Below are 20929 nucleotides of genomic sequence, written 5' to 3'. Positions count from 1 at the left end.
GGGAGATATTGATGCTGCTGCACTCTGCCCCTCCTTCACCTCATTTGTATGTCACTAGTAAAAGGGTACTTATTGCTGACACAAGTGCTTTCTCCTCCCCAGCCATGAAACTTTACTAGCGGGTGGAGGGGGAGTGGGGGGGAGAAGAGTTCCGGGGAGAGTGAATGCAGTGAATCCTGGGGTCCTAAACTGATGGCCAACAACTTTGGCCCACACCTCCTTCCTAACTTGCTCTCTCCACCCATGGTTCCCAGTGTTGCTTAGTACAGTGCTCTGCACCTAACTTGGTCTCTCCACCCATGGTTCCCAGTGTAGCTCAGTACAGTGCTCTGCACACAGCAAGCGCTCAATAAATACGATTGAATGACTGAATGAATAGCTGCAGTCTCCCCACTGCTCTATTCTGCCGCTGCTGCCCTAGTTACAGTACTAAGTCTTAAAAGGAAACTCGGAGAGGGACCAAAGAAAAGCAACCAAGATGATTAATGGGGTTGAAAGCAGGGTCTATGAAAAACGTTAAAGGACCTAGGATTATTTTACTGAAGGAGAGACATTTAAGGATACTTAGTAGCTGTCTTTAGGTCTATGAGGGGTTTACAGAAAGAGGATGCTGCCCACTGAATTATCTCCCAAGCCAACAGGACCTAGCAGAATGAAACAGGTTGAAATTGCAGGAGAGGAGATTTTGGTTGGTGCAAAAGGAAGTTCTTGACTTCAAGAGCAATAAAATACTAAAATGGATTACTAAATGAGGCTATGGAGGCCTCTGGAAATGTAAAACAAGAGAAAGAAAGAATTAAGGAAGACAGAAAGAGGGGCGGGTGGATGGGGGGAGTGGAGCCTCGGGAACAACGATTCCGGGGTTACTCCTCTACCTGGAGACGGAAGAGCAGCCATGTGATTCTTGGAAAATAAACTGAGTGGACCGGTTGTGTTACTTACTGATTCAGTGTAGGAATCGTTTTCCCGCTCCACTTCAAAACTAGTTGTATTTTGGCGGATCTGCTGTTCCTATATTGCGGGGTGCTTGAGATCCTTTGCTTGAGAAAGGGTTATTTGTGTCATTTGTTGAAAAAGACTTTGTTTAGTAGTTTCCGGGCTTAGCTCATTCAAAGCTGAGACCTCTGGTTTTCCATATTAGACTATTTATCAATCAATCATTTCTATTGAGCGTTTTACTATATTTGCAGAAATCTTTTTATTTGTATCGGTGAGATTCTTCACAGATCGCGCTCCTTTGCTTTTATCCGACTGAATACTTTCTGCATTTATTTTATTCGGATACTTTTCAAGTTGTTTTCATATTATAAAATAACCCAAATGATAAGAAGAAAAGAGTATCAGGAGAGAAAAGGGCTAGGAGAAAGCGCTGATCACTTCTTTTGCCGCTAAGCGGTTTATTTCTGTCGGGTTTTCAGCGAAGGCGTCCTTGTGGAAAGTGTGGAAATGGCAGTGGTTGTGTCGCCCGTAATCACTGGGATGTGAAGTGCTACGGCGGGCCCGGACCTCCCGTTCGCTGCTCCTGAGCCTGGTCTACACTGACGGCGCCTCTAGAGTAGGGCAAGGCGGAGGTGTCCCCCGAGCATCCCCTGAGCTACGCCTTGGGGACACGTATTACCCCTTTCCACTGTCCCTGGGAGGCCCGCTCACGAGACGAATGGAAAAGAAGGTCTCACACCGAGTTGCTGACCAAGCATGACATTTGGGAAGACTTCGCCAGCAAGCGGAATCAATCAATCAATCAATCGTATTTATTGAGCGCTTACTGTGTGCAGTGCACTGTACTAAGCGCTTGGGAAGTACAGGTAGACACCATATAGAGGCGGTCCCTACCCAACAGTGGGCTCACAGTCTGAAAGGGGAGACAGAGAACAAAACCAAACATACAAACAAAATAAAATAAAGAGGATATGCACAAGTAAAATAAATAAATAAATAAATAGAGTAATGAATACGTACAAATATATATACATATACAGGTGCAGTGGGGAAGGGAAGGAGGTAAGATGGGGGATGGAGAGGGGGACGAGGGGGAGAGGAAGGAAGGGGCTCCTTTCCCAGATTAACACCCCAAAACAGGTCATATGAAGAATTTCACACTCCTCCCCGCCCCCCAACTCTCTGGAATAGCTTCACACCCTCTATAAGCAGAGGAAAACAAAACAAAATTCTGATTGCCGTGTTTCTAAAAACAAAAATAACTCAGGGATATACAAGTAGTTCATTTTTTGCCTTCAGTCTTCATGCGGGATCCGTATTTTTAAAACTCCTGAAGCATTTCTTGGATAGAATTTTCCGACCGTGGATCGTCAGGAAAACTATACAAAGACGAGTCATGTCCGTGTGTATTTGCGCTTTGCTGAAATGGAGCGTGTTGGCTCGATAAGAGAGAAAGGATCAATTCGAGACACCCTTTCAAATAGGAATCGGGTTGGGGCTTAATCACCCAATCCAGCCAAGGCCGATATGGCGAGGCCGTGAAAGGAATTAGGTTTCATAGAAAAGCGGCCCAGTAACTAAGCATCTTCCCAAAGCGTGCTGTGAACGAGCCTGGTCGGCCGCTGGGAGATAATGTTTTGCGTGGGTTTTGCGGGAGCGTGGATTTGGGGCAGAGTGGCTGGGAAGGAGGGCACTGAGAGAGGGATCCTGTTTGGAAAAAGGGACTTCCCAGCCGGGTGGGTAAATAAAAGACAGCGTTTGGGGACCACGCGACAGTTTGTGGACCTTTCTGGGTACAAAAGGTCGGAAACCACATACAAAACGACTCCCCTAATACCCCCCCCCCCACAAAAAAACACCCTCTAAAAGGAGTTGCAACCCACACCTCAGAGTTACTGCCCCCGTGATATTTTAGGAATTTTCCAGAGAGACCAGTTTATTCCACAAGCAATAAACCCCCGTCCGGTGAGAGTCAGGTAACTGGGCGATGGACCGCGAGATTCGCAGTTTCTTGTGGGAGGGACAGACAGACCAGAACCTATTTTGTCGCCGCCGGGTTTCCCCGGGTCCCGCAGTCAGAGGTCGGCAAGGAGGGAGGGAAGGAGGGAATGCAGGCTGCGGCCGCCGCAGTCGGGGGCCGGGAGAAGAGGGAAGGAAAGAAAGGGAGGAGCTCGGCCGCCGCCTTCAGAACCGGGTGCTTTGGAGCTCGGGGTCTCCCAGGGTTCGCTGACCCGCTACCCTCCGAGGTGGTTCCGTGCCACAACCGAGCAATCAATCCATCGATCGATGGATTTATTTATTGAGCGCTTACTGTGTGCAGAGCACTGGGGATCTGCCTACATTCGTATTCCGAGGGGTGGAGTATGAGGGCAGTGAAGCGGAAATTGCCCACTTCTTGCGAAGTCCTGACTCCTATCAAACACTAAAGATTTCTGAACGAAAGGTCCTTGAGGAAACGTACACTTCGAAAGACACACACACACACACCCCACACACACTCTGCAGTCCTTGTCCAAATTGCTTCTTTAGGCGCAATTTTCTTCTTGCAGTTCTTTTCTCCCGAGAGAGATCCCTTCCCCCAAAGCGCAGTACTGACATTGGTGGATTATCGCTGGGCCCCGAGCGTTTCCCTTCGGACCCACGACCCCCTTCTGCTCGGCAGGGGAGCCGGGAAGTGTTGCAAAGCCCCCGAGGCCCCAAGCCTCCCGGGCTCCGGGCCTCTGGCTAGCCGGAGCCACTGTGCTCGCCGCCGGTCATGGCCCCCCTGGTCTGGGAGGGCGCGGGCTGCAAAGAACCGGCGGTTTTCAGAAAATAGTCACGGCGAAGCCGACCCCTCCAGACAACCGATCAAAGGCAGAGGTCTCCGTCCGTCCGTCCCTTCCCCTTCCCGGAGGAGAGAGCCGAGCGAGTGCCGCCCCGAGCCGGACTGTGGCTGAACTGTCCGCCGCTCAGCGATGGCTTCCAACCCCTCTCCTCCCTTCCTTTCTCGCCCCTCCTTCCCTTCTCGAGGCGCAGTTCGCCAAGAGGGGTATTAACTGCGAAACCCTTCGGGGCCGGAGGTTAGAGAAAGGTATTGGTCCTGGAAAGGAGGGCGGGGGCAGCATGGGGTCGTGATTCCAGAATCTGAAATTCCCCCAGGACCCTGACGCCGACCCCTTACTTACACTCTTCTCCCATTGCCCGAGGAGACCTTGGCTCCAAGATGCAAGAAGGGAGTCTGCCACGTGGCTTGGGAGTGTCCAGGGAAACAAGCACCCCGCAGCCGGGACCCTTGGGTTAGAGATGTTGACCTCTTTTTCTCCATCCTCCTTCCCGTGATTTCTACAAAGCTACCTTCTTCTATTTCTTCACTTACCTGGCCTTTCTCTCCAGGCCCCTTTCCCCTTCTTTCCCAGTCGTCCTCGTCTTCTGCCCTCCCCCCCGCCCCATTTCTCTAGCCCCCCCGTTTCTCCCCACTTCTGCATTCTCCAGGATGCCGTTTGTTGGCATTAGCCTGCCTGGCTGCACCAGACGCCCCTAGGAACCCTACGGACAAAGAAAGAGGGAAAAACAGGAGCATCGAAACCCTTGCAGGGGCGAACAGGGCTGAAGTCCAACGTCTCAGAGCAGGCCAGGTCCTGGCTCCGGGCCGGAAGGTTCTGGGGCCTCCGGAAAATCTCAGCAAGCCGGTTCCGAGGGCCAGGGAAAGAAGAGGCGTCGGCAGCCACAGAGACACGGTGCCCTCCTGCACTTCCCCCTTCCCTTATCCACCTTTGTGGATGGAGCGGGCGGAGGGGGAACGAGAAGGGAAAGTCACTCCGAGGGAATCCTCACTCTTAGCTGCCGCCAAACTTTCCCTTTCACCCCATTCCGCTCCCTAGGGACGCCCCGCTTGAAGAGAGGGGGTCGCTCTCTCCCTGACTTCTCCCAAATTATATCATCCCTACGAGGCCCACCCAGCCTCTTGGTGCAAAATTCTCGCTGACCGACTCAGCCTAAACCCAGGGGTTGAATGCGAACATGTCTGTATTATTTCCTCCCGCTCCTGCCAGGGTTCTGTGAAAATGAGCAATATTGAAGGCCTTTCCGTCCGGTTAGCTGGGAGCCTCACATCAGTGATGCCAATGGCTTCTGGGTTTTTTTTTTTCCAAGTGAACTGTGTAGATCTGTGAAAATAATATCAGGGTTTTCCGTCAGGATGAGTTTAGCCCTGTATTGAGGCATAGCATAATGTGACCCGACACCTCCAACCATCTGCGCTATCTATCTGCCTTCTGATTTACCAAATCTGCACGAGGAAAAGATGAATTGTGCTTGATCCTAAAGGAAAGATGGTCAGGACCCAGCCCAGTTCTTTTGAGTGGGAAGAGCGGAAGGAGCCTCAGAACTCGGCTCATTTTAGAAAAGGAGCCGTGGATTTTTCCTGGACTCCTCGTGGTTCCAACTGAATAAATGAGCCAAAATGCCCAATAAAAGTGTTTTCCCGGGCAAGAATTCCAGAAAACGGCGGCCACGGGTCTCAGGAGAGGATCGTTGAAGATCAATATTTCTGCTTCCACCCAGCAGGCTGCGAGCTCCTCGCTCATCAGGCGGCCTTAGTCTATCAGATACTCGCCCCCCAAGTCCTCAATCCGGCCCTCCGCGCTGTGTGCCCCCTCAAAAAAATCTGTGGTGCAGATCCTAATGCCTCTTTCTCTGCCGCATAGGCATGCGGAGACCCTCTTTCTGTTTTCGGTGTCGCTGGATCCCTCTGGGGAAGGGGTGGGGGGAGGAGGAAAGGGACACGGCTCAGAAATGAGTCCCCGTGAGGCGGCAAGGTCGGGCGGCTTTATTCTCCCTGAGATCTCTGAAATCAGCCGCTGTGCTGACCTGCAAGTGACTTCTCACTCTAGGTGTGGCTCTTCTCGGTGTTTATCCAAATCCATTCGACCGCAAAAAGAAACTGGGGCCCGGGGGAGGGGGGGGGGTAAGAGCTAAAACCCTAACCACAGGCAGTTTCCATAGTATCCCCGCTTTGGGGGAGGCGGGCCGGGGTCACCCCTACCTCCTGCCGTGGGCTTTCTGAGGGACTGACATCTGGGGCCGATGGCGTCCTTGCCCGGGCCTTAACAACGTCCACCTTGGCCGGGTAGAGGAGTCAGTTGGTCGGCGGGCCATCGTGGCCTTCCACGGCGGCAACCACCGGGAGCTGTACCGCATCCTGGAGAGCCACAAGCTCACCAAGGAGTCGCCCCCCTTGTTCAGCTAACTTCCACCCCGTTTATACCGTTCCCGACTCGGATTCCAGTGGGCGCTTTGGCGGCGTGCGGAGGCAAGGATAGGCACAGGATGGCACCTAACGGTCCATTCTCCTCTCCCCACCTGGTCCGGCTAGGTGGACGCTGATTTGGTGTACGGACCGGTGTCGGGGCCGCCCTGGGTCTCTCTGGACCACCTTGGGCGTGCCGTGGCGGTGTTTTGCCCCCCTTTTGCTCCGGATGTCGGGGCCTTGTTTGGCCTCCTTTGTCCTCGCCGGTCCGGGCTTCTCCCGACCCGAGAGTCCCGCAGCAGGGCGCCCCGAGGGGCCGGTCCCGGGTCTCCCTGGGTACCAGTGGCTACCAATCAATCTGCGCATCAGGCAGAAACTCCTCACCCTGGGCTTCAAGGCTGTCCATCACCTCGCCCCCTCCTACCTCACCTCCCTTCTCTCCCTCTACGGCCCAGCCCGCAACCTCCGCTCCTCCACCGCTAATCTCCTCACCGTACCTCGTTCTCGCCTGTCCCGCCGCCGACCCCCGGCCCACGTCATCCCCCGGGCCTGGAATGCCCCCAATCCCTCTGCCCCTCCGCCAAGCCAGCTCTCTTCCTCCCTTCAAGGCCCTGCTGAGAGCTCACCTCCTCCAGGAGGCCTTCCCAGACTGAGCCCCTTCCTTCCTCTCCCCCTCGGCCCCCTCTCCATCCCCCCATCTTACCTCCTTCCCTTCCCCACAGCACCTGTATATATGTATATATGGTTGTACATATTTATTACTCTTTATTTATTTTACTTGTACATTTCTATCCTATTTATTTTATTTTGTTGGTATGTTTGGTTCTGTTCTCTGTCTCCCCCTTTTAGACTGTGAGCCCACTGTTGGGTAGGGACTGTCTCTATGTGTTGCCAATTTGTACTTCCCAAGCGCTTAGTACAGTGCTCTGCACATAGTAAGCGCTCAATAAATGCGATTGATTGATTGATTGGGGGGTGGGGGTCTGGGGTTGGGCCCCGCCCCCGCCCCCGCCCCGACCGAAAGAATGGAAACCCGGGGAGGCGGGCGAAGCGCGGTGCGGGGCGCGCCGGGCGCTGTCGAGCTCGGGGAGGTGCTGAAACGTGCGGGCCGGTGCCTCGCCGCCGTGATTGGCAGAGGCTGACAGTGACGGACAGGGGGGTCTCCATGGCAGCCGGGGGGCCGGATGGGCAAGTCCAATCGCAAGCCGGTTGCCGCCGCAGCCGCTGATCCCGGCTCTTCGGGCAGCCCGCCCCCCGTGCGCCCCCCGGCCCGGCCCGGCCCGGCCCGGCCCGGCCACTGCCCGCCGCCGCCAGGACCAGCCCGCGCCCGGGGGCCCTGCTCGGCCTCCGCATCCTCATCCTCCCCCCCTCCCCCCCCAACCGGTCCTCCGCCTGCCCCCGCCGGGCTCCCCGCCGGGCTTGAGACCTCGCCTCGCCCGCTCTCTCGGCTCCGGCGGCCCGGGGGCGAAGAGGAGGCCCGGCGCCCCGATGTTCCAGCTGCCCATCCTGAACTTCAGCCCCCAGCAGGTAGCCGGGGTCTGCGAGACCCTGGAGGAGAGCGGCGACGTGGAGCGGCTGGGCCGCTTCCTCTGGTCGCTGCCCGTGGCGCCCGCGGCCTGCGAGGCCCTGAACAAGAACGAGTCGGTGCTGCGCTCCCGGGCCATCGTGGCCTTCCACGGCGGCAACTACCGGGAGCTCTACCACATCCTGGAGAGCCACAAGTTCACCAAGGAGTCGCACGCCAAGCTGCAGGCGCTGTGGCTGGAGGCGCACTACCAGGAGGCCGAGAAGCTGCGGGGCCGGCCGCTGGGGCCCGTGGACAAGTACCGCGTGCGGAAGAAGTTCCCGCTGCCCCGCACCATCTGGGACGGCGAGCAGAAGACGCACTGCTTCAAGGAGCGCACGCGGCACTTGCTGCGGGAGTGGTACTTGCAGGACCCCTACCCCAACCCCAGCAAAAAGAGAGAACTGGCGCAGGCCACGGGACTCACCCCCACGCAGGTGGGCAACTGGTTCAAAAACCGCAGGCAGAGGGACAGGGCAGCGGCCGCCAAAAACAGGTGGGTAGGAGGGGGGCGGCCGGAGCTGGGGAGGTGGAGGGAGTGGGGGGCGTTGCGGGGGGCGGGGGTCGTCGCCTCACGCTCTGAGCGGATCTTACATCAGGGCGTGGGACGGGGATGGAGGAGATAGATCAATCAATCAATCAATCAATCAATCAATCGTATTTATTGAGCGCTTACTGTGTGCAGAGCACTATACTAAGCGCTTGGGAAGTACAAGTTGGCAACATATAGAGACGGTCCCTACCCAACGGTGGGCTCACAGTTGGTGGGATCCCTGAGGGGGCAAAGCCCCAGAGCCTCTTCCTCCCCCGGACCTCCAGGGCTCGCCGTCCCGGGCCCGAAGAGTCGGGGAAGGGGTCATTTGGGGGGTCACCGGCGGCGCGGGGGGTTGTCCCGGTTTGGAGGTGCGTTGCCCCCTCCCTCGGGTCCCGCACAGCGGAGGCGCGGGAAAGAGGAGAGGGGATTTCTGCCCCGGCTTCCTCTGGGCGTGCGGGACTCCGGGACGGGACCGGCCGAGGTTGGACGAGGCCAAGGCTGACCCCCGCGGCCTCTCGGGGGCGGGAACCGGGCCTTCCCCGCAGGCTCCAGCAGCAGGTCCTGTCTCAGGGCTCGCAGGTGCGTTCGCTGCCGGCCGAGGAGGAGGTCTCCGGGGAGCCGCTGGGCCCCGCAGCCAGCCCCGCAGCCAGCCCCGCCAGCAAAGCCGCCACCTCGGCCATTTCCATCACATCCAGCGACAGCGAGTGTGACATCTGAGCCGGCCCCGGTCGCCCTCCCGCCCCCCACCCGCAATGGCGAGCGCAGAGATCGAGTCACCTTCGAAGACAAGAGCAAATCGCAAGAGGGGAAAAGGGAAGGAGAGTCCAAGAAATCACAGTGCCTGGCGTCCGCGGCCTGCGTCGAGACGAGGCCTCGGCTGCTTCTTATCGGGGCCCCGTTCCAATCCTGGCCGCCCCTTGCAGCAGCCTGGGTGGGAGATGCCGTTCCACCGAAGCCCGGCGGCCTCTCCTTTCCAGAACCGGGAGAACCAGGTCCCGCGCCTTGGTCACATCCCCTAAAAAAAAAAAAGGATTTTGCCTCCAGATCGCCAATGCCAAGTTGCAAACACGTCTGAGCGCCTGCCCTGTATCTCTCGTGGGTATTTCGTGTGGAAAAGACGCTGTTCGGTTGTTTTTTTTTTTGCTTTCGGGTTTTTTTTAACATATATATGATGTTGATTTACTTATTTAAGGGATGACCATGGTAGAGTTTTCTACTTTCTTTTTTTTTTTTTTTTGGCTTGTTGTTTCTGTGTGCGCAGGTGACTTATCTGTAAAGCATATGCGCTGACTAGCGCAGGACCAGTTCTGTATGGAGAAGCGAAAACAATAAAATAACCTGGTGAGCAACCGGTCTTAGCTAGGGGATCTGTCTGCAAATTCGTCAAGTCGGAGGCGCAGCTCAGTCGGGGTTTGCCACTCTAACGGCCAGGAAGAGGCTACCTCTGAGACTCGCTTCGGGGAGGAGACCCACTCTAGATTCCCGGAGACAAAGAGTTTGCTTCTAGGGGTGGGGAAGATGTGTGTTTTCTTAAAGGGGAAAAAGAGAAACAAACAAAAAAAATCCCTCTCTTCTTCCTCTCCTCCCTTCACCGCCTGGCAGCGAGTTTAGGACCCTAGGTAATTTCGCGGAAAACAGAAAAACTCCCCAGCGCATCCCGCCCACGCGGGAGCGGTTTACCAACCTAATGTTAGGGAATAAACAAGGAGGGGAGGGAGAAAGGACTCCGTCTTCGTTTTCCTTAGTTCAAATTCGGCATCTCTACCCGCCTCGGCTTCCAGCCTCCATCCGGACACGCTGGCCCCGGGAGGGAAAAAGAAAAGAGGCGCGGGAATGGGGAGGTAAAATGGACGAAGCTTTGAAAGAAAGGTTTTGAGATATATGTTTTGAGGTTTTGAGGTATATGTTGCCAATTTGTACTTCCCAAGCGCTTAGTACAGTGCTCTGCACATAGTAAGCGCTCAATAAATATGATTGATTGATTGATTGATTGAGAGGCCCCGGGAAGGACCAACGCCCAGGGGTTCGCCTTCGTGGGAACGGTCGACGGGGAGAAATAGGCGTAGGAGAACTTGAATTTATTGAGCGTTTACTGTGGGCAGAGCACTATGCTGAGCGCTTGGGAGAGTACGATATAACAGAGTCGGTAGACACGTCCCCTGCCCACCGGGAGCTAACAGTCCAGAGACAAATTCGACCGATCGAAATTCCTTGTCTGGCTCCGGGGGTGCGAGGGTCACCCCCAAATTTCAAGGCAATGCGATTACAGGAGGCAGGACCTTGAGAGCCTCATCACGTTGGGTAGCTGGCTGTCAGCCCCCTCACCCGAAAATCCTTATTTCTGCCTTCCGCAGCACACCAAAACGAAAACCACCCCGACGCCGCTGCTCTAAAGAGACCAGCGCAGACCCAAGAGCAGCTAAGCTTTTCCCAGCCAAAAGGATTGCATATACCGTTTGACATTGATCTTTAAATCACTTGAGCTGTGCTTTTTTTGTCTGTGGGCCTCACTGCATTTGCTCCTCTGTCCTCAGAAGATGCCTTCTGCCTAAGCAGATTGCCGGCTTGTTTCGGGAGAAGTGTTATGAAACAAGCAAGCCGGAATTTTCTTGGGGCATGGGCGGAGGACGGAAAGCAAATGGCAGAATGCTTCCATGGAGTTTTCTGTCCTTTCGTCTTCGGACCTGACTGCAAACCGTGGATGGAAAGGAGGTGGGATCCGAAGCCATCCATCTCCACCCGAATCCACCCGAATCCATATGTGCGTGGGGGGAAAGGGAGCTGGGAATAAGAGGGGAGGGCGAGGAGGACGAAAGGGAGGTTGTGGTGGGTTAACCATGGCTCTTCCCTAAGTAAACGTTGTTGTGTTGTCTCCGTTTTAGATGGCCGTTATTCCCGGTCTCTAGATAGTTGCGCCGGGACCTTCCCCTCGGACTTCGGGGCTTTCTCGAAATGCTGCTAGTGCCGCACTTGAACGAGGAACCCTCGGGATTTCCAGGGTCTCTAAGACCCCCGGATCCACCCGCAGAGGACTCTGCGGGGACCCCTCGTCTCTGAGCCCAGGCTCCTGGCTTCGCGGGGCTTCCCCGCCCGGCCACGAGACATCCACCGGATCCCGGAGGAATCACGGAGCCCTTAAAAGACACCCAGGAGCGCAAGCCAGGGTTTGTCAGAAGAAGCAGAAAGGTTCCGGTAGGCGATGAGAGAAAGGCTGCAAGGCGTTCGAATAATTTTCAATTCCCCGAAAAATAAAGTTGAAGGGGGAAAAGGGGGGAAATCCATGACGCGAGGGAAGGTCTTTCTTCCCTGTAAAGTGGCGCAAACATTCGCCCTAGGGAGTGTAGCCTAAACTCCCCCTGACTCTGGGTCTCCCGAAGGAGCTCTTTCGAAGCAAGCATTCCCTATCAATCCCGTTTCCTAAAGTCACCTCTCTCGCAGCAAACCGGGCGTTTTTAAAGGAAAGGAGGATGCCCGGAGTCTACGTGAATCGGAGAGCCAGAGGGCTGTCTCGACTTTTAGACTGTGAGCCCACTGTTGGGTAGGGACTGTCTCTATATGTTGCCAATTTGTACTTCCCAAGCGCTTAGTACAGTGCTCTGCACATAGTAAGCGCTCAATAAATACGATTGATGATGATGATGATGATGACGACTCCCTCAGAACCCATTAGGGCTCTCCATGCTAATCCCGAACCCCTCAATTAGGCCGAATCGCCCCAGGGTGAGGGGCACCCCCGGCCCTGGCCGAGGGCTAGGCTGAGCCCTCCGTTAGCTGTCGGGGCTACTAGCTGGGCCTCCCTCCTCCCGGCCTCGGTTTCCCGGGGAGCGGCCTCTTTTCCGCCTTTTCGCTGGCCTCCAACAAGGAACCCTGGGGACCGGGGATTCCCGGAGCCGGCTCTCCATCCCGTTCCCCGCCGGGCCCATTCCGTTTTCCTTCGCACCCGAAGGGCTTCCCCTCCCCTGGTCCCCCTCCCCCTATTAGCAGAATCCGGGCCGGCAGCAGGGAGCCCCCTCCCGCCCCCGCCACTTTATTTACATTAAACAAATGACAGGGGAAGAGCCCGGTCAAAGTCTGCCTTGACCTCCCCGCTCTCTCTCCACTTTCAACAAAGGGGAAAAAATATTGTATCCAAAGAGGACGTGAATGGGGAGGGCGGAGGAGAGAGACAGGCTTTCCCCCCATTCAGGACTGGCTGGGGAGGGGGGGTCTTGGGGAGGAGGCTGGAGGGCGAAGGGGGGGAGGCTGGGGAGGGGGAACATTTCCGCTTCTTTGTGCGGCGGGGCAGCCCCGGGAGGCGGTGAATGGGAAGCCTGGGAAGCGGGCTGGGAGCCTGTCAGGCTGCTCAGGGTAATCAGGGCTAATGATGGGGTCTCGAGCTCTCTCCGGCACAAAAGGGGGCGCCGAGGGGTTTTGTGAGTCTGAATGGCTGAGGGTCCGCCGAGGGGGGAGGGGGCCCAGGGAGGGAGGGAGGGCAGGGGTGAGAGGAGGGGGAGAGGAAAGGGCGGGGGCAGGGCAGGGGCAGAAGGAAGGGAGGGAGAACCCCAGATACACTTAGGAGAAGCAGCTTGGCTTAGTGGCAACAGCCCAGAGGACGTGGGTTCTGGCCTTCCCAGACTGAGCCCCTTCCTTCCTCTCCCCCTCGTCCCCCTCTCCATTCCCCCCTTCTTACCTCCTTCCCTTCCCCACAGCACGTGTATATATGTACATATGTTTGTACATATTTATTACTCTATTTATTTATTTTAGTTGTACATATCTATTCTATTTATTTTATTTTGTTGGTATGTTTGGTTTTGTTCTCTGTCTTCCCCTTTTAGACTGTGAGCCCACTGTTGGGTAGGGACTGTCTCTATATGTTGCCAATTTGTACTTCCCAAGCGCTTAGTACAGTGCTCTGCACATAGTAAGCGCTCAATAAATACGATTGATGATGATGATGATAATCCAGGCTCCCTCCGCCACTTGCCTGCTGTGTGACCTTGGGCGAGCCACTTAAATGCTCTGTGCCTCAATAAGGCTTTGAACGTGGGGAGAGCAGTTGCCTCTCTGTAAAATGGGGGTTAAGACTGTGAGCCCCACGTAAGCGCTTAACAAATAACTTAACTACTATTACTGTTGTTATTATTATTATATACAGAGACACGCAGGCACCCACGTAGTCGCACACATGCACACTCACGGACACACACACCCCCTGACCAGTTCCACAGCCCGGTGAGGAGCAGAGGCCACTCCGTGGGGAGCTCCACGGAGGAGGCAGAAATGCCCTCGTCCCAAGGCCGGGAGCGGGAGCACGGCGCCGGGCTGGTCCAGACCTTTCACCCAAGTTTCCGGCTGAAGTCAGCAAACACTCCTCCACGGGTCACTCTCTGCTGGGCCGAGCCCAGCCCCCCTAAGCCTTCAGCCAACTGGTCAGCAGCTGGTCGGGGAAGGGCAAGGGGAAGGAGGGCTCCCACTTCTAGCCCAGTCTCTCAGAGGAAGAGGGTGAAAAAGAAGGGGACCAACTTGGGCCAAGTTTAGGGTAGGCCCGGAGGCTACAGCCCTGACTCTTTTTACTGCTCAGCCCCAGGAGAGCCAGTCAAGGAGGAGGAGGAAGAGGAGGAGGAAGCGGAGGAGTCCTCTTCAGCAAACAGAAACTCCTGAACATCTGCTTATAGGCAATCAGTTCTCTGCTCATTACTCACTTATTCTCTCTCCCTTCCCACTTCACCCAGGTCGCTTGCTTCGTTCCTTTCCAGCTGACCCTCACTCTCCTTTCTCTCACACCACTCTCTCTTCTGTCAGAAGCTCGCCCCACCTTTCACATCAACAGACCCTTCTGAATTCACACCTTCACTAGACGGTCTTCCCTGATTAATCCCTCATCTCTCCACCTATTTTCCCTCAACTTCCACTTGAGCGCCTCCATGGCATCTAAGTACTTGGCTATTTCCTCCCCTGATCATTTCACTTGCATATATGATTTCCTCCTTCCTAGAATTTATTTATCTGTCTCCCTCATTAGACTGCTACCTCCTTGAGGGCAGGAATCGTGTCCTCCCAAATGCTTCCCCCAGCCACCCAGTAAAAACTCTTGATTGATTGGTCTACTGAACACAATACACTGTGCTAAGCATTTCTGAAAGCACAGAGGAAACAAAACACACATTGCCTATCCACGGGGACTCCAATCTAATGAGAGAGGCAGATATAACAGATGTCAACACATATTTACAAACACGAGGAAGGAGAACTGATTGGGAGGAGAATGAATGGAATGATTGTGCCAGGATGCAATATCAAAATAAATCAGAATGAATTATTAAATGCACAATTAAATACGGGCCAAAGTGCAGAGGGAGTTATAAAGTGCTGAGGGTGTAAAAAATACATAAGTCCTAAAGGTGGTTGTGGGGTTATTAGGAATTAATCAGGGGAGACTCCCTAGAGGACACAATCATTCAATCAATTGTATTTATATGTGAACTTAACCGTGTGTAGGGCTCTGTACTAAGAGCTTGGAAGTGTACAACACAACAATATAACAGACACATTTCCTGCCCACAGCGAGCTTGCAGCCTAGATGGGGAGACAAACATTAATATGAATAAATAAATTATGGATATGTACAAAAGTGCTGTGGGGCTGGGGAGATGAATAAAGGGAGCAAATCAGGGAGACACAGAAGGGAATGGGAAAAGAGGAAATGAAGGCTTAGTCAGGGAAGGCCTCTTGGAAGAGACATGCCTTCAATAAGGCTTTGAAGTTGGGGAGAGCAATTGTCTGTTGGCTATGAAAAGAGAGGGTGTTCCAGGCCAGAGGCCAGGTTGTAGGCAAGAGGTCGGTGGTGAGATAGATGAGATAGAGGTACAGTGAGACTCAGAATTTAAGAAAGCTCTGAAGTCTGACAGATTTAGATAGAAGTTTCAGTTTTGGGGAATGATGAGAGCAAAGAGTTGGAGGTGGAAAATGATGATGATGATGATACTGATGATGATGATGATGGCATTTATTAATGTGGCAAGCACTGCACTAAGCACTGGGATGTCTACCTGATAAATCAGGTTGGACACAGTCCTTGTACCACATGGGGCTCACAGCCTCAGTGGGAGGAGGTGAAAGAGTTGATGGTGAGAGAAAGTCATGTGACTTTAGGATAGTCAAGAGTATGAGCTGGGGGAAAATGTGATCTTGGGGGAGTTGAGGCATTAACTAATGGGTGATATTATATTATAGTACTTATTATGGTATTTATGAATGCTTCCTCAGTACCAAGAACTAGGCTAAATGCTGGAGTAAATACAAGATAATCAGATTACACAGTCTCTGCCTAATATCAGTTAACAATAACAGGTATCTAATGTGGCCTAGTGGAAAGAACATGAGCCTGAGAGTCAGAGGACCTGGTTTCTAATCCCAGCTCTGTCACTTGTCTGCTGTGTGAACTTGGGCAACTCACTTCCCTTCTCTGTGCCTCAGTTTCCTCATCTGTAAAATGGGTATTAAATTTTAATAATAGTAATTGAGGTATTTTCTAAGCACTTACTCTAGTCCAAGCACTGTATTAAGTGCTGGGGGTAGATACAAGATAATCAAGTCTCTCTTGGGGAGAACAGTAGGAGGGAGGACAGATATTGAATCCCTACTTCACAGGTGAAAGACGTGAGGCATCAAAAAATGAAGTCAGGCAGCCGGTAAGTAGTAGAGTTGCTGCTTCAACTCCCTCTGACTTGGATTGTGAGCCCCATATTGGACAGGGACTGTGTCCAACCTGATAATGTTATATCTACCCCAGTGCTTAATTCAGTCCTTGGTGCATAGTAAATACCTATTATTATTATTTTATCATTTTAAGTCCCCATTTTTAGATGATGAAACCAGGGCCCAGAGAGAGCAAGTGACTTGCCCAGGGTCTTCTAGCAGGCCAGGGTCACCTGACTCTCAGCTCTGAGCCTTTTTCCCTGGGCCTTGCTGGCTCCTAGTGTTGACAGCCACACGTTGAGCTGTGAGCTGGGGGAACCATCTCAAGGGAGCAGTTCTGCAAGGCTAGGGCAGGGAGGTGTTCATATTGGTTTAAAGGCTCACTCCATGGGTGCCGGTGCCTGTATCCTTAGGTCGGGGGAGGGAAAGAGGAGGAGCCTATTGTTCTTACTTCTCCCAGGACCCATTTCCTTGTCCTCTTCCCCCTGCCCCTACCCAACACCAATATTACCCACCTTTCCATCACCAGCAGAGATTCCATGGGAAGCAAGGGGCCACAGTATTCCGACACCTCCAGTTTCCAGTCACCCTTGGAGAACCCCCAAAACAATTCTCGATTGTCTTCAGTGTCTTCTTTTAAGCAATCAATCATCTTGCCCCCTCCTACCTCAACTTGTGGCTCTCCTTCTACAAATCAGGCTGCACACTTGGCTCTTCTAATGCCAACCTACTTACTGCATTTTGATCTTATCTATCTCTCCACAGACCTCTCTCCCACATCCTACCTCTGACCTCAAACACTCTCCCTCTCCATATCCTATCGACAATGGGTCTCCCCAACTTCAAAGCTTTATTGAAGGTGCATCTCCTCCAAGAGGCCTTCCCTGATCTCGGTTCCTCTTTTCCCACTCCCTTCTGTGTCACCCTGATTTATTCACCCCTCCCTCAGCCCCACAGCACTTATGTACATACCCCTTATTTATTTATATTAATGTCTGTCTCCCCCTCTAAACTGTGGGTTCATTGTTGGCAAGGAATGTATCTACCAATTCTGTTTTAGTGTACTCTCCCAAGCACTTAGTACAGTACTATGCACACAGTAAGGGCTCAATAAATAAGACTGATTTTGTGTGTGTGTGTATGTGTGTGTTTGTCCCTGGACTTGAGATCTCTGCTTTCAGGCTTCGAAGATAAGTGGATAGAAACGCTCTGTTTCACATTGAGTTTTCAACGAGTTAGAATCAATTCTCTCAGGTAAACGTTTCTCTTGCCCCAATGAAGCTTCAGCCAATGACCTCAGCTGGAGCGGCCATTAAAAAGGTATGTCACCCTTAATATGTGTTTTCCCAAGCCAAGCGTTGTAACCATTCATATCCTTCAGCATCATTACGGTGCCGCGGGCAGTGCTCTTCCAGGAAAATTCATGCATGGATCTGCTGTGAGTGTTCTCGGAATTTGTTCACAGAGAGAGCAGTCATTGTCATTTTGCACAAACAGGGCCCAGAATATTGGCAACCATCCAGGCGAAGAAGGCCTGAGATACGGAGGCCAGAGGAGAAGGAGGAGGAGGAGGAGGAGGAGGAGGAGAAAGGGTTCCTGGGAGCTTCTGAGTGATTTTTAAGGACAGGCATTGATAGGCTGAAACTAGGGACCTGGTCTGTTGGAAGGAACCTAAGGAAAGGCTGGTTGGCGGGGAGAGGGGGGAATCCAGAGCAGTGGGGATGCGGGAGGCGGGCAGCAAGGGGCCAACTGGAAGAAAGACAGGTGGAAGCGAGTTTAGGCAGCTCTAGCAGGCAGAGCTTGGCCCCAGGGTGATCTGAGGGACCCCTGGGGAGTATGAGAAAATGACAGGCCATCTTGCAGCCACAGTTGGGCCAGTGAACCAATGCACAGTCCAGGAGCCTTGCACACTTGCACCAGCTGTGTCCACTCACTGCCTGGGATGAGCTGGCAACTCAGAGGCACAAAGAGAACCTTCCCTGCTCCCAGGAGGGTCTCCCTATCCACACCCTTGGAGCTGCCGCCTCAGACAGTCCCCTACAGTACAAAGAGAACAGGGTAGAACAGGATCACCAGCCAAGTACTGGAATGAAGTCTAGTCCCTGGCATCCAAGCTTTGAACCAACCTCAGTGCAGCAATGCTGGGTGGGTCATGGGCGGAGATTGAGCACCAGCAGGAAACCCAAACAGCTGCTGGGGGGAGAGCAAAATTGGGAAACCAATAGCAAAGAGGGCAGAGGAAATGTTTTTGGGACCCTGTAAAACAAAGCCTCAGGCAATGCTGTGCCCCATGAAACCTGGGAGTCGGTTGCTGAGGACAGATCAGGGTGGCACACTGTTGTCGAGAAAGGAGTGGCTCTCGGAGCGAAAACTTCATAAAGAATGAGATGCAAGGAAGCAAAAGAGAAAAAAAAACAGGCACCGCAAACATCAAACAAGATACAGCATTTTGTGTGCCTAAAGTGGTCAGGACAGTGGTCCTTCATTTGCCATTTTGGCCTCACACACACACCTCATTGAAATTCAGCCTCATTGAAATTCAAAAAAAACCTTTCTTTACAGAGAGCAGGAACCAAAAGCTCTGGTGGATTTATCAGAGAGGACACGTTTCAATGGGATGCTAGTGAAGATATTCTGATGGTTTTTGCCACTAAGAGGAACAGGATTTTCTTACTGCTCAGCCAACCTCCCTGGAGCGGAATGCCCACTGGGCCTGAGTCTGAGCCCTGGGGTGTTTGACTTTGAGGTCACCGAGGCTACCACTCCCAGATCTGCAGTAGAGAAGAGGTCTTTTCTATCTTTTTTTAAAATGGTATTTGTTAATAACTTAGTATGTGCCAGGCACTGTACTCAGTGCTGGGATAGATACAAATTAATTAGGTTGGACACAGTCCCTGTCCTACACCGAGCTCACAGTCTTTAGTCCCCATTTTATAGATGAGGTAACTGAAGCACAGAGAAGTTAAGTGACTTACCCAAGGCCACGCAGCAGACAAGTGGCAGAGTCCAGATTAGAACCCAGGTCCTTCTGACTCTCAGGCCCTTGCTCTATCTGCTAGGCGTACTAATAAGGATAATGATAATAATAATAATAGTATTATTAGTAGAGAAGTAGTAGAGAAGAAGCGGCGTGATTTTAGTGGAAAGAGCCTGGGCTTGGAAGTCAGAGGTCATGGGTTCTAGTCCTGGCTCTGACACTTATCAGCTGTGTGACTTTAGGCCAATCGCTTAACTTCTCTGTGTGTCAGCTACCTCACCTGTAAAATGGGAATTAAGACTGTGAGCCCCACGTGGGACAACCTGATTACCTTGTATCTACCCTAGGGCTTAGAACAGTGCTTGGCACCTAGTGAATGCTTAACAAATACCATCACCATTATCATTATTATTATTATTGCTATCAATCATATTTGTTGAACACTTACTATGTGAAGAGCACTGTACTAGGTGCTGGGGTAAATACAAGATAAGCAGGTTTATAGGGCTCACAGTCTAAGTAGGAGGGAGAACAGATATTGAATACGTATTTTGCAGATGAAGGAACTGAGGCACAGAGAAGTTAAGTGACTAGCCCGAGGTCACACAGCAGGTATGTGGAGGAGCCCAGATTAGAACCTAGGTCCTCTGACTTGCAGACCTGAGTTCTTTCCAATAAGCTGCATTGATTGAGGAACAGTGGCCTAATGGTCACACTTTAAAATGATGGAGGAGGGATGTGCTTTGGAATCAGCAGGAAGAAAGGGAAAAATGAAACCTGGGCAGGTGCTAGACCTTTCTAGAAATCTTCAATAGGGTAGTAACAACTTTTGCCAAAACCCTAAAAATTAACTAGGGACATTTTATCTGACTTGATCTGGGATTCAGAGGACCTGGTGTTCTTGACCTGACCTTGGGCAAATCACTTAATTTCTCTGTGCCAACGTTTTCTCGTCTATCAAATGGGGATTAAATACCTGTTCTCCCTCCTCTTTAGACTATGTGGCCCATGTGGGACAGGGACCGTGTCCAACCTGATTATCTTGTATCTGCCCCAGTGCTTAGTATAGTGTTTGGAAGATATTAACAACAAATACTACTAGTAGTATTATATTGTATCATATAAATTTTTATAATATTATATAGCAATAATATAAAAACTACCAACACAGAGTCCCTTGGGAAAATTTCAAAAGGAGAAGCAGAATGCCCTCCATTCAATTTCTTTTTGTCCCTGCCTAATTTCCCTTAGTTTAATCCTGTTATCTTTAGGCCCTTTGGGTGTGTGAATTTTCATATGCCAAATACCCTCAGATAAGCACCTATATAGGAGATAGGGTGGGATCCTGAAATCCTCAGGATCTTCCTTCCTTCCTTCCTCTCCCCCCCACTCTTTCTTTTCCCTCCCTTCTCTCTCCCCCTCTTCTCTCCTCTCCATCTCTATTTTCTCTCCTTGCATTCTCCTCTGTCTTCTCTCTCTCTCTCTCTCCCTCCCACCCTCTTCTTTCATTACTTCTCCACTCCCTGGCTTCTCCTTTTCTCTCAGCACACACAGACCAAGAGCACAGACTCCAGGCCGTAGCCCCTATTTCCCAAGTTTTGCTGCAGTCAGTCTATTCTGCTTCACTTCTGAATTGTGAAACGGTTACACCAGGGGCTCAGTCTCTCTGAGTTAACTCTTCAGTTCTTCATCATCATCATCATCATCAATCGTATTTATTGAGCGCTTACTGTGTGCAGAGCACTGTACTAAGCGCTTGGGAAGTACAAATTGGCAACATATAGAGACAGTCCCTACCCAACAGTGGGCTCACAGTCTAAAAGGGAATTTTAGAATTCCCTTTCATCATATTCTTCCATCATAAGCTTGGCTCTGAGCATGCTGGATAGGAGGCCTTCTGAAATGAAAGAGCGACAACCTGCATATAGGATTCTAGGCATAAGGGGACTGCTTTTGTTTTAAAATGAAGCTGCACACTTCAGTTGGGAGTGTACATCCTGTGGGGCT

General features: G+C 52.4%; 1 protein-coding gene across 1 annotated transcript; it reads left to right on the top strand.

The window, feature by feature from the left end:
* Positions 1-7654: 7654 nt before the first annotated feature.
* SIX6 (SIX homeobox 6) lies at positions 7655-8982 on the top strand. The gene is made up of 2 exons (XM_038756686.1): positions 7655-8226; positions 8811-8982. Exons 1-2 carry the CDS (start codon positions 7655-7657, stop codon positions 8980-8982), a joined length of 744 nt encoding a protein of 247 aa, XP_038612614.1.
* The last annotated feature ends 11947 nt before the right edge of the window (positions 8983-20929 follow it).

Source organism: Tachyglossus aculeatus, chromosome 14 (genome assembly GCF_015852505.1).
Source record: "Tachyglossus aculeatus isolate mTacAcu1 chromosome 14, mTacAcu1.pri, whole genome shotgun sequence".
NCBI lineage: Eukaryota > Metazoa > Chordata > Mammalia > Monotremata > Tachyglossidae > Tachyglossus > Tachyglossus aculeatus.
Note: the sequence above shows the minus strand (reverse complement) of the source record. Positions and strands in the feature narration are given on the sequence as shown.

Bases quoted from the DNA above. Each gene is read 5' to 3' on its own strand.
- SIX6 (XM_038756686.1), top strand. From the start codon at position 7,655: ATGTTCCAGCTGCCCATCCTGAACTTCAGCCCCCAGCAGGTAGCCGGG. The intron at 8,227-8,810 runs GTGGGTAGGAGG...CCTTCCCCGCAG, and splicing joins GCAGCGGCCGCCAAAAACAG to GCTCCAGCAGCAGGTCCTGT.